At 35.7% G+C, this 13,643-nt stretch overlaps 1 protein-coding gene across 1 annotated transcript in view; it reads right to left on the bottom strand.

Annotated features, from left to right (window-relative positions):
• PCNX1 (pecanex 1) overlaps positions 1-13,643 on the bottom strand; it is a 90,891-nt gene that overhangs the window by 36,284 nt on the left and 40,964 nt on the right. Inside the window, 6 exon segments of the mRNA XM_032113300.1 lie at positions 2,667-2,838; positions 3,882-3,914; positions 4,654-4,807; positions 5,873-6,090; positions 8,238-8,295; positions 10,430-10,520. Coding sequence (XP_031969191.1) covers positions 2,667-2,838; positions 3,882-3,914; positions 4,654-4,807; positions 5,873-6,090; positions 8,238-8,295; positions 10,430-10,520 — 726 coding nt within the window.

Genomic DNA, 13,643 nt, shown 5'->3' with positions numbered 1-13,643 from the left:
GATCTAGTAGTTCAGATTTAATTCACATGCAACAGCATATTGTAAGTTCTAAGTTCTGAGAGATAGAAGGATCAAATAATGAGAATAATCCTAGCAGACAAAATTTGGCAGTTTAGGAAAGATTTTCTATCATCTTACTGACTTGTACCTTCAGTGACCAGAAGAAGAAACAGATTTTAAAGTATCTTGTAAAGAACCACAAGTCTCAAATTTAATTTTCTAATTCCATATGCACAGAATAGTTGGACACTGAAGGATTTCTCATTAGAAATATCTACAGTCAGATACCGCGAATCTGATTTTCCCCACTCCATGGTAATGTTAAACAATAATATAATTTAAAAACATGCAGATTGCAAGCTTGGGAAAGACACTGAATTCTGACTTTTTTTACTGACACGAATTAGGAAATATAGGATTTCAGACCAGCTCTTCACTACCTGAAGAAAATACTTTTTCAAAATTCTCAGGTCAACCCCCTATCGCAAATCATTAGTCAAGGAAGCCTACATAGGAGGCAAATACAGCCTCCTGTCACTGACAGATTAAAAAGTTGTTTCCTCAAAGTCTGTAAGTCAAACTATCTTGGGCCCATTGGAAACAAAATTATTAGACAGATCTGAGAATACACAATTTTTAAAGAGTAGTCCAGCAAAAAGCCAATATTTATGATGCTTTTACAGTCTTTTACATCATTGTTTTCTAATAGCAAACAAGGTGAAAAGATAATTTTTATTAATTTATTTAGGTGAACTTAAATTCACCTAAACGAAATTATTAAATTTCATTTAGGTGAAAAGACAAAATAATTATTATAAATGTGGAGTAGATTTAGAACAATTGATCAACTGCAAAGCTTTCTGAAACAGTGCTTCGGCAACAGTAAGAGTTGCTCCAAGGGCAAGTGTATTGCGTGGGGGAGCACGGTGGGACATGCAGTGCAGGTTGGTGGGGCAGGTTTTTTTGTTTTGCTTGGTGTTTTTTTCAGTTTGGTTCTTGGTTTTTTATTTTGAGTTCCACTTGTGGTTTTTTATTGTTTGGAGGATTTTCATTTGGGTTTTTTTTTAAAGTACAGTGAGCTGTTCTGGCAATCTGATTTTTTTATTGGAAGAACTGGTAAGAAATATAAACGCCATATGCTGTTGCAAGATAACCCAGAAGAACAGTAAAACATAAGGATCAAAACCCACTTTGAACTCTTCAACTAAGTAGTTTTAAAAGCTAATCCCAAGATGGACATGGCCTGGTGAAAATGCCACCACATCTTTTAAAACTGGTAAAGACTCACTGTTCAGTACTTGTAAGAAGTAGCTCACTTCCACAGTAGGGCACACCATCTCCATGTACATTTATGTATTATCTTATGGTGATATGGGTATACATTATGGCAATGACTCCACATGGTAGAAAAGGGAAGAAAATACTTCCAAAACTGGCAGAGCATTATCAAGAGAAATTACGCTAGTTTTGTATCATGAATGAGTCAAAAGTATCTTCTATCTTAATTTCTTTTTTTATACAGAACAAAGTATGCCAGTATATGAATAGAACCAAGGAATTTGTTCAAAAAGCACCTTTGAAAAGGTCTGGACAATTTCTGTTCATAAATATGCAGCTTAGACACTTTCCCTCTGGGCATTTAAATTTAAATACAGATTTATTAGCAGAAAGTTGAAGGGGGAAGCAGTATGAGGCATAAAATTCAGGATGTTCTTAAAATCAAGTAATAAGAACTAATACCCAAAATGCCTGGGTCAGTAATTCTTATTAATCAAAATTTTAAAAAACCCACACTGAGACCAAGTTTTCATTTTTCTTGGACAGAAAATGGTCTGGGGGCATGCAGACGTAACATTTAACTGCTGTCGTCCTTCACTCATGGGTATTTTGACACCACTGAAAAGCAACTGCATTCAGTTTAGATGAACTCTTACAGATTTTCTTATGCCACCCAAAGCAGTGATCCACAGAAGATCACTCAAATAACTTTGCTCCATTAAAGCAATGCACAAAGTTCCCATGATAAGATGGTCTTCAAATGTTTATGTCTCCCTCTTTCTATGAGCTCTGTCTGAGATTACAGGGCTGTTATTATTTTCATAATTAAGTACACAGGGGAAAGGATTGCTGTTTAGGGGTTTATGCTTGTTTTTTGCATTAGGTTTAGGAGGGTGATATTAAATGTCATGGGTATTCTGAATGCACTGTGCTGCTCAGAAAACAATGGAATTACCTCAAAATGGAAGTAGAGCTCAAAAATTGTATTTTTGGTATTGCTGATAGGCCTGTTCTGAGAAGAGGCATATGAAATAAGATTTAACCTGTGTATAATGTTTTTTAAAATTGTGTCTGTACTGTTCTGCCAAATTGCTAAATAACCTGACTTAAGAGAACTCCTACTCATTTGCCATAAGCCCCTTCAGAGTGTGTGAAAGGGTCCAAATCAAAATGTTCCTTTAACTACTGAGCAGCTAGGTCCAAGCAAATGGTAGTCTATCCAGATCCAAGTTAAGTAACAAAGTAAGGGCTAAGATATTGGATAAGGAAAAATTTTGTGACACCATAGTAGAGGGCATCGCTGCCATTTGTTACAACAAAGCTATAGAAGGGGAAAGTGTTCCAATAAAGTTCTACTGCTGTAGAGCAAACAATTCAAATCTACTCACCTATAACTAAGTCCCTGGCTGACAGCAGCAGCAATGGGTTGGTGAAAGCCATTCCATACAACCTGAATCTTGTTGTAGATATGTTTCTGCTGCCATAATCCAACAGCCAAATAAGACCACAACATAAACAGAAATATACAGGCCTACTATAGGCTATGATACGATTGTGACCCTGTTTAAAAAAAAAAACCACAAAAACACCAACATTTGTTCATTTTTAGTGGAAAAGGCAATTTTTACTCTTCTGCTACAGATAGCTTCAGAACCAAAATTAATCATTGGTCATCAACCAGTGTACTGTCACCTCACCATATCCTTCATAAAATCCTTAATGCATTGCCTTGCAGTGATACCAGTCTGTCCTTTTTGTGGCTTTGATATAACAAGGACACAATGGTTAGATTAAGTTAGACTAAGATATACATACCCTTAGTCTCAGCTATATTTTATGCTATGTTGCTTGCAGTACTAAATGCTAGAGCTCTGGCTAGGCTTTGTAAGCAACTGAGAATAAACCAATTTTAGGGAAAAAAGGATTAAAGTTTATTACTCAGATACTGCTTCTGCTGCGGGGGGGACAATCTCTATTGGTCTTATATCAAAACACACAACTTACGCAAAATAAAGTTAATGACCTGTTGCAGAGGAATAACGCTTCTACACATCTAGGACAAAGGTAATATTTTGTCTTGGCAATCTAGTAGATGCACAACAGAGTATAAACATATTGTGCAATACTAGCACATTAACATATCCATGCTCAAACATTAATGCTCACTAGAGAATTGCAAACTCAGCTTGTTAGAGGGAAAAAATAAAGCAGTGTGCCCACTAGGACAACTGAATGATCTACAAGACTAGAACAGAACATCCAAGTTGTGTCAGTTCATGCCAGCAAAGAGAATTACAACATTAGGAATACTTCTCAGTATAATTGCTTGAATAATAAAGATTCATCAAAAAGCTTATCATGACATGCCTCCCTAGCAAAAGCTAAGCTCAAAACAGGAGGACATGACTTGTTAAATACAAGGAGTATGATGGGGGGGGAAAACAATATCTGTTCCCCTCACACACTAAGACAACTACAAGCCTTTTGTGCCTTATAAGAAGGAACATAAAAGAAATGCCAAAAAGATCAAACCAAAATGATCAATTCTCTGAGGGAGTTCTGCATTTGCAGGGTTAGTACAGTGGCACATGCCAACAACTTACATGTCGAGGGGAAGAAGAATCTGGCTGAACGCTCTGAAACCAAAATGAAAAGAGGAAAGTCACCCGATCTACAGATAGGCATGTTTACCTCCCCCACACAACTTCTTGGTTGAAGTTCTTTTAACAATATCTACAGTTAATTTTACAGTTGTCAAGCTACATTACAGCCTTTAAATAGCATGATGTCATAAACAATAAAATCTGTTTAAAGAGTGTATGTCCATAACCCAAATTCTAAAAAAATCTCCAACCCCCTCATTTTTAGGACTTTTACTGTTTTTTTCAATAGCATTATGAACTTCAATTTTAAATCCAATTTCCATCCTAATAGTCAAATCATAAAAAAATAATCACTTAGATTACCAATATGCCATTAACAGCCTAACAAAAATTAATAATCTGATTAAATATACGCTTAGGTATCATGAATGCACTGAGGCACAGACACTAAAAAAAATTAAAACCCAAACCAATAAAACCTCAAGTTCAGTTTGTAGCTGGTTTTCAGCTAGTAAGAATGTGTTCCTCTTTGTGAAAACAAACAAAAAAAGTATGAGAACAATAAATAAAGGATTGTTTAACAAACATATGCAGAACCATTCTAGTGAAGTGACCTTGTATTACCATCTATCGAACTTTCCATGAGGCCAAGTTTACTCATTTCTTTATAAATGATACGCATGCACATTTTTCCTTAAAGCTCTAACTAACCTGCAACACCCAACTGGAGTTAAATCTATTGTTTATAGAAAGTAAAGAGAAATTAAAATACCTTCAACAGCGAGTACTGGCAACTGGCTATTACCAGGCAGAACTGGAAGACCCAAATATCCTTGAAAAATCCCTCTATAAGAAGTACAGAGCCCAGAAATGCAACTAGAATAGCTAGGATGACAGCTAATACATTTTCAAGGATCTCACGATTCCTGTATTAAACGGAGAGATAAAAAAAGACAAAAAAAGAATTTAAAGAGAACTATGTCTAGAAAAAGCTGCAAAAGAACAGTTAGGGTCAAAAATTAACAAGGGTTATGCTACTGGTAGCAAAATAGTTAATAGATTTGAACTTCCACAGTCTACACTAGCACACTGCCCTTTAGCAAAGCTAGGAGCTACCAGGATTTCAATGACAGCAGAAAACAGTTATCTTACAGAATTTTACTTTAAACAACAGAAGATAACTTCAGCAGATAATTTTAGAAATAATTCAAACGTTCAACCAGAAGCATGGTCTAACAAATCTATATTCAAAGCCCATCTAGGATGATTATAAGCCTATGAAAAACACAAGCATGATAACTTACCTGTGTATACAACCTGCCATTCATGATTTTCTAATGAAGAACCTAAAAATACCCTCGCTTGGGTAAGATATGCCAAGTGGAATACAGATAATTCCACATGATATTGATAGTGCTTCGGAACAGAATTATGAATATTCCTCCCTGGACAGAATCACTACTATCTTTTTTATTTCAAGGAGGTTCATTACCAAAATATAAATACTCTACATATTCCAAAAGCTGGTAACTGGAGGATCACCTTAATTTTATTTTTCTAGGTAAATGCAGCAGGGACAAGAAGTCACACTACTAAATGACTCTTGGAAAAAAATGCTATGAAGCAGCAGGCAAATCCTCTCTATTTGCTGAAACAGTAAGTACATGCCAGGTTGTAGACCCTTTCGATTAATTTTTTGGAGAAGGATATACTCTAGCTATAAGATTGGCAACAAATCTTTCTTTTTGATCATACAAATGTGTTACTGCCCCACACAGGCAAAGTGAGGGTTGGTTTCCTTTTTCAATTTCTGGAGAAAAAAAGCAGAGTATCCTCCATTATTTTAGAAAAACTGCATTCAGTATTATTCTTTCACTTTTCAGAGTACAGTAAGTAAGTACAGTTCTCTACAGATAGTTTTATCTATACGACAGTTTAGTAACTGTTTTCATCTTTGCTTTCTGAGGTCTGGCGACATACAAGGATCTCACCTATCAAATAAAGCCAGAAGAGTTAATCTATCAAAATTGATGCTAATCCAAATCTTAGGTAGGATCCAAAAGCGATAGTACTGCTTGACTTTTTGAGCTGCTTCCTCTTGAGGTTGCATGTGGTCCTGAAGGTCAGGGCTCAGGTCAATATCTTGCTGCTCCAGCAGATCTGTATCCATTGTTAGCAGCCTGTTCAACCTGATCTGAGGAAGAGAAAGCTAAAAGAAAGTTAGTATTAACAAAAGCTCATTTATATTGAATCACTGTATTATACTGAAAATTCCTTTGAAGAAAATTGCTAGAACTCTTTAGTTTCACTTTTGAGAAATTACATGTTAAGCATTGTCACAGGCTTCTACTTACTTTTTCTGTGCTTATCATGGCACATGAATAGGACTAGCAGCAATAACAGTTTGCATACAACACAACTCTTTGGCATTTCAGCATACGCCTTATTTCAAATGAATGTATCTTCCAAGCACATTATCCCATTTACTCTGAAAACTTCAAATTTGAAGACGAGTAAACTGATACACAGACAACATACACTACAAGAATAATCCAATTATTAATTTAAGTAAATTACAACGCATTTCTTATAGACAGCTAATCTGCATGCAAACCAATGCTGAATGGTTCTTTTTGCATGACAATGCAACATACACATGCACCAGCGGTCAAATTCAAACCTCATTGAATCCAGAATACACTCAGAAATTAACCAAAGAAAAAGCTCCACCCTAACCAGTCAAGTAGTATTTACAACTGACTATTACTTATTTTGTAGCTTGTCTAGAGTTGTCCTGAAAATCACAGTAATACTAACAACCATAGAAGATATTTAAGGAGAGTACTCAATGCTAATAAGATACTATAGTATGTATGCATCATCTAATCCACTTCATAAATTTCATTAACCAGGCCAAGAAGCATCTTAAGCACTTAACAATATTGCCCTTTATTCTTAGACAATATAACTGTTAAAATGTCATTTAATGAAAAAGCTTCACAGGTGTTTAAAGCAAAGAGTAAAATTTCAATACTCATGCCACCTTCAAGTGTTAAAAGTACAGGTTTAGTGTTTGGAGGTGCTTTTTTCCTACAATCATCTAAGGTTAACATTCAATTTCTTGATTTATAATTTTTTTTTCATCACTTCTTAAATCATCAGTGTACTTAACTATGCTTAGCCAGCTTTTTCTTCCTAGAAAAATACTAGTGAAAACAACAAGCAGGAACACTCCCTTTCTAAAGGCATTTCAAAAATACAAACCATACTATTTTAGGTAAGCTGTGTCAGAAAACAGGTCCTTTTTGACAATTTTTTAAAAACTTAATTTCTTAAAAGGTAGAATCAGCATAACATTCATGGCACTAATAATAAATTTCAGTGGAAATTTCCATTTAGGAGCATAGGCTGAGCTTTTCAGTCACAAATTTGCCTTAAAACAGAATCATTCCCTCCAATGGGACTACACTGGCAAACTAAGAGGAGGTAATGCAGCCTCTTTTTTAAAGGCTACATTTTCAAGGGGGACTGTGGAAAGCAAAGAAAACTCCTCTAGCAGACACCAAGTTTAAAAAGCACGTTCTTGATCAAGCATGGTCAGGCAAATGGAGGTCTCTTGCTCCTCTGCCAAATCCTAAAGCTGTATTTCATTTTCCCTCTTGATTAGGTCATTAGGTACTTCAACATACTTTTCTTTGGTTTGCCAGCTTAAGAATCATGACCATTTGCACTGTTTTCATACCATAATATATGACTTCAGAATTAAGGGTACAGGTTTGTCTAGACTCAACAATAAGATAAAAGTTCTGAGATCACAAAACTAAGGAATATTAAAGCTATTTTCAGTATGAAACAGTGTAAGCTTCTGCCTTGTTTTCCCAGTCATTCCTTGCATATAAATGTAGATTTTGTACAGCAGATTCCAATGACAAATTTCTAAATTCTTTTCAGGGAAATTACTCAAGTGAAGTTTCTTTTGGTCAGAACAAAATATTTAGTCTTTCTGCTGCCTGCTAACCTTAGTAACACACAGGAGGAAAACTCTGTCCAAATTGTACACATTATTTCTGGAAACCTTTACAAGGTATCTTAGAAGATCCAATTTCTATGAGTGTTTTTAAATCGCTAGGTTTTAGATCAGAGGAAATCAACTAAGTTTTAAAGTGCTATGCAAAAAGATTAATTTGTATCTATATACGAAGATGCTACAATACTAAATACTTTCTCTTCATTAATCCAGACAAAAATTCCTACATAAGAACAAAGAACTACGACAAAGAATGATTAATCAGTGCTATAAAATTGGATAGTTTTCTGATTCTTTGCATGCTTTAAAAATAAGTAAGAAAAACTTACTAGATCATGTGGATAAAAGCGAACTGAGGTAGAACTCGATACGTGAGAGTCCGTGTCACTATAAGAACAGGGAAAAATACTTCAGATTATAAATTACATTTTATTTTAACAGGTCACTCTAATTTCCTAGTGTCCCAAATTTTGATTCCTTGTGAATTTTATCTAAATATCTGGAAGTTTTTCCTTCAGTCACTTATTATAAATGCAAGTAGCCACTTCATCTCACGTATTGTGGTACATTCCATAGCTATAGTAAGCCAAGACATCCTTTAATCTTACCCTTAATAACATTTTCTCAACACCCAGTCCCTAAATTGTCTAAAAAGAACTACAATGATAGTAATTATTCCACTCAAAAAACCAAAAATATTTTATAAGCTGTTAGCTACTGATTTGTAAACACACATCATATCTCTGAAGTGCAGAGGCTGCTAGGTGTCCACATGCAGTTTCTCTTAATTCTATACTGTTTTTAATCAAGATCCCAAAACTGCCAAAAATAGTACATACTTAGCACAAGTGATGCCTTGTAGGACAACCTAAAAACAGAGGCTAGACAAAATTAAGAGAATAAAAAGCAGTTATACTCATTGAAGGGCCTTCAGGTACATTTAGGGTGGACAAAGCCCGCCCCGGGGCTACACCCAGAAATGGATGACAGGTCACGGGTTTTCACACTTTTGTAAGTTTGGTCCATTTGCATATTGGGGGTTAATCCTCCAATTACAGCTTCAGGTAATGAAGTCATTTACTCCAAGTTTGCTCCCCCCCAACTCACTTTTGTTTACTTTTCTCGGGGCCTGAGACAGTAAGGTGTCCGTGAATTTCAGCCCTACAGAGGAACTGTTTTATCTGACCAAAATGGGAGAACAGTAGCTAACAGTCTATGTGGAGTTTAGAGTTATACATTACAGAATTGCAGAATTATAAATATATGAAAAATATAAAAGCTAAAATCCTAAGGCATCACAAGTATACTGAGCTACTTAAACTGCTTTTGAAAAACTTAACTTTAAATGAAGTTAAACCTATGGTAATAAGAGCAAAATTACTTTGCAATTTCCATTCATTAGAGATGAAGAGAAATTCGTCTTACTGTATGAGAGTCCATATCCAACCATTGCTTTTTCCCCCAATTTTGCATAGCTTTTGGGTGTTTGTTTTCTATGTAAATCACATGGTTGTTAAGACTTCTATCAAATTTATGCAACTTTCCTTCAGTTCCTCGCCTTAAGATAAAAACACTCTTTGTTACCAATTTTACTTTACTGAAACTCAAGTATTCTCTACAGCCGAGATCTGATTATCTGAAGTGGCCAGTTTGCTCCTTCCATTAGCACATACAACTTCATAACAGCAGCCAACAGCAAAGCCATTGCATCTGGAACATGCAAGCAGCAGAGGCAGGGATTGGCAGCTTTGTGGAAGGAATACAGAACTTTTCGTCAAAGTTCAATTCTACAAAAGGCACTCGCACAAGAAAGATTTGAAGATGGGAGGTTTTATACTCAATACTCCATAATTCCAAGAGCTATTCCACCTACATGTGGTAGGAATTATAGTATTCAACATGATGCAATAGCTTCAGAGCAATTCTGCATAGTGAAGTGGATTGGGGGCAGGCAGGAAGCCACAGGAGGTTTTGGGTTGTTTTTCTTTCTTCTGCTTCCTATCGCTTCAGAGAAAGAAAGGGCATCTTTCCAACAGCAGATGAACTATCCAGTATGTAGCTGGCTATTTCAACTGCAAGTCAAAATTTAATCTCAGGCATGTTAACACTTTCACATACTGTTTGATGCCATGTACGAACTCGAGAATAAATTTATCAGTTTACAATGGCTTCACAACTGGAAGTTCAATAGCCATTATGGTCAACAGCCACCTACTTTCTCAAAACCTGGGTTAAATTCCTTGAAGACCTTCTATATGCCAATAAAAAATGCATTTGTCAAGTTCTCAGTTTGGAAGTGTATTGCTTAAACTAACAGAAGTCTTTGTTTTCTGAGATAATATTTAACTGTATGCCATCTTCCAGCAAAAATCACTTATGTCACAAAAGTAAATGTATATGGCTAATATATTTTATAGATTTTTTTTTGGTAGTCCATACTAAGTAACTTTTTAAAATTAAAATCAAGTATTCGGTTGCAGAAAGACAAGAATCATCACTCTTGACTGGCCTTCACACACACCAGATGTTAGACGCTCTTCTTGCAGCTGGCTCAAAGTTCACAAGTGACATGTCGCAGCCCCCTGTCTCGTAGAGCGTAGAACTGAACTTACCTATTAAAGAAAAGGTCAAAAGCAGGTCAAAATTTCCTCATGTTTCATCCCATTGGCAGCAGCTTCTATTCATTAACTTACTACAGAGATCAATTTAGACATCTGAATTCGCATTAGTGTCAAAATATAAAATGTGATTACACATTAATTTGTCACCAGTGCAGACATTAGCTACACAGTTGTCTTTCATACCGTTTTACATAACATATATACCATAACTCCAGTACTGATTTAAAGAGTTTGTATTTACAAGATGCCACCATTAACAGAACAGAGGCACAATGTAAGCTCTTTTCCCCTTAGAGAATAACCACATGAAAAATTTTCAGTGACCAGCTTCTTCAGTTCTTCCCCACCACTAACAGAACCATCAGTAAATCATTCACTATCAGCATTTAAGAACATTTAACTACAACAGAGATAATCCAAGTATCCTGAATAAAATTCTCTTGAAAAGTCCACATCTATTTGAAAAGAAACAAAGACTGAAAGAAGTGACCTGTGATGCTTCATAAGTTAACTTAGGAAACTCAGAAAAGTAAATTGAGGCAGAGATTTATTCTCCAAGCTAGAAACAAATGCTTCAGTGTAAGAACAAAGGACTGCAAACTAACTTCTTAGATAAACCATTTGTACTTCCAAAATACGTAATTTTAACAAGGAGCCAAAGATTGTGACTCAAATGATAAATTACCTTACTCAATATGATGTTTTTACAGTACCCTCCTCCCAGCACTGGCCTGATCAGAGAGATAAGCACTGTAATTTCTTTCCCCTGAAGGCCAGGTTCAATATATTTCAGCTCTGAATGCAGGGAACCTGATTTTGAAACTGATCTCATATTAAATGATCTGCCAACTTCTCTGTCTCTTCTGTCTTAAAACCCTGCTTAAGCCACGATGCAAAACACACAATATTCCAAGATCAGCTTATATAAACAAAAGGAAAAATCCCAGTTTGGAGCATGTGAAGAAAAACTGTATACATCCCTCAGCTGTATGTCTTGCAGCTTTTCCTTCTGCTGATACAAGATAACAAGCAGTCCCCGGAGAAATACCTAACAAGATCAGAGCTTCCAGTCTTTCACATTTCTGTGAGAACACAGCCTCCTTCTAACACAGTGGGTTTTGAATATTTTTTAACACAATATAATCCTGTTCCAGCTTCTCTTCAGACCCACAGACAATTAAGTTTGATTTGGAAGCATTTGAATCTTAGCAGGTTAAATCCCTCCAACTAGATGCTTAAACGCAGTGCAACGAAAAAAAATACTGGTATATTGAAAGTATCTTCATAAAGCTTTCTACCCTCAGAGGGAGCACTTCAGACAAACCAGGCATATCCCACAGCAATGCTCAGAGCCACCATTCCGACAAGACAGTCCACTACATAGCTCAGGAGGCACAGACAGCGTGCGCCAGAGCTCAGTAACACAGCAGCTCCCTCTCAATATTCAATTACATCTGTCATAGGCATAAGCACAAAGCTCACTTGTTAGGGCTTCTTCCTCAATGGCTAAGATTTTAATGAAGTGTTTTAGCTAATTATCTTTTGGTTTTCAATGCAGAGTATAGCAAACAGTTGATAGTGAAGCTTAAAATTTAAACTAGTGGAAGACATGGGGAATCGTCCCACAACTAAAAAAAAAAAATCCTTGGTTACAAAGGTTTATTTCTTAACTGTATCAATAAAAAAAAAATACAACAGCAAACATGGAGATACTGGATAATATGCTTCGGGTTCCTCTCAGGACAAAAATGTTCACAAATTATTAGGGAAAAGTCTCCTGGGCAACCAGCTGTGATAAAAACCAAGGAAGTTTGGGTTAAATTCTTCATGGTTTTGCATTACTGAATAGAGATCCTGGAAATTAAGCTTTTAAGTTTTTAAATTAATGAAATTCTAGTCACAGAAGTTAGAATATACTACTTGGACATATAACGTCCCCTTTTCTTGGGCTGAGAGAACTATTTCAGAAGAAGTTTACTGAACTACTACACTCACTCATATCTACAGTTCCCTGTCACCCAACTTATCTCTAAATCTGTTAAAATTCACTGCATTTATACTGCTGCTGTAAGTACTGCATTGCTGCAGTTAGACATAAACCTGGTGAACAGAGAGGTAGCAAACAGAACACTTAATTCCAATTGTTTATACATGAACTAAAAAATGGATTCAGGATATGTCATGCTTGCAATTCACCCACCTATCAATATAGGCTTCCTACTGAAAGCTCCCTGGCAAGCAAAGGACAATTTCTCATTAAAACAAAATCTTTTTCTGCCTCCTTTTTTTGTTTTTCTTTGCTGTTTTTGATTTGGTTTGGTTTTGCTGTTGTTGTTCTGTTGGGGTTTTTTGTTTGGTTAGTTTAAATAAAAAGATTTTTCAGAAAAGCCTCAACTCATCTCAGTAGAAAACTTGACAGGACTGTTCACTGCTGTTGGTGACACAAACTCCAAAGGGTGACTGGAGATAATATGTCTGAGCCCCAAAGTCACATAAATAAATACTTCTTAAACTCCGTGAGATAGGAACAGCTTCCTCACAGTACACAAATTCTAACAAAGAATTTCAGTACTCAAGATTCAATACATATGGCTATACCTAGCATTTTTCTTTACTCTAGTGACTCTCTCCCATTCCTGTGTCTCCCATAACATTCTCTGAAATACTTTGAATAGCATCATATTGAATAAGTTTAAGAAAATATTTTCTTTCTAAAGCCTATAGTTTTATCAAGTTGTGAACAAATGAGAGACTCCAAAGATTATTCTGCAAACCAGGAAATATGATCAATAGCACGTTTGCCCACTCAACATAAGTGTCTATAACTTCTCCACACACAGACAAAAAAAAAAAAAAAAAAAAAAAAAAAGAAAAGAAAAGGAGAGCTGTAAGTTCTTAGCAAATTAAGGTCAGCCAAAAAATATTCCATTTGGACCAGGTTACAATAACAAACCAAGACACTGATACTCAAGGGCACAAGTTCAAAATAGATCTTCATTCTGACATGGAGAAGAAAAGACAAAGGTATTTCCTTTGAAGCAAGTTTCCTTGTTCCAAAAGACCAAAATATGTCATCACCACATGCAGAGACAACCATGTAATAGTTCACACTGT

The sequence above is a fragment of the Corvus moneduloides genome, chromosome 6 (genome assembly GCF_009650955.1).
Source record: "Corvus moneduloides isolate bCorMon1 chromosome 6, bCorMon1.pri, whole genome shotgun sequence".
Lineage (NCBI taxonomy): Eukaryota > Metazoa > Chordata > Aves > Passeriformes > Corvidae > Corvus > Corvus moneduloides.
The sequence above is the reverse complement of the archived record's forward strand: the minus strand, read 5'-3'. Positions and strand labels throughout refer to the sequence as shown.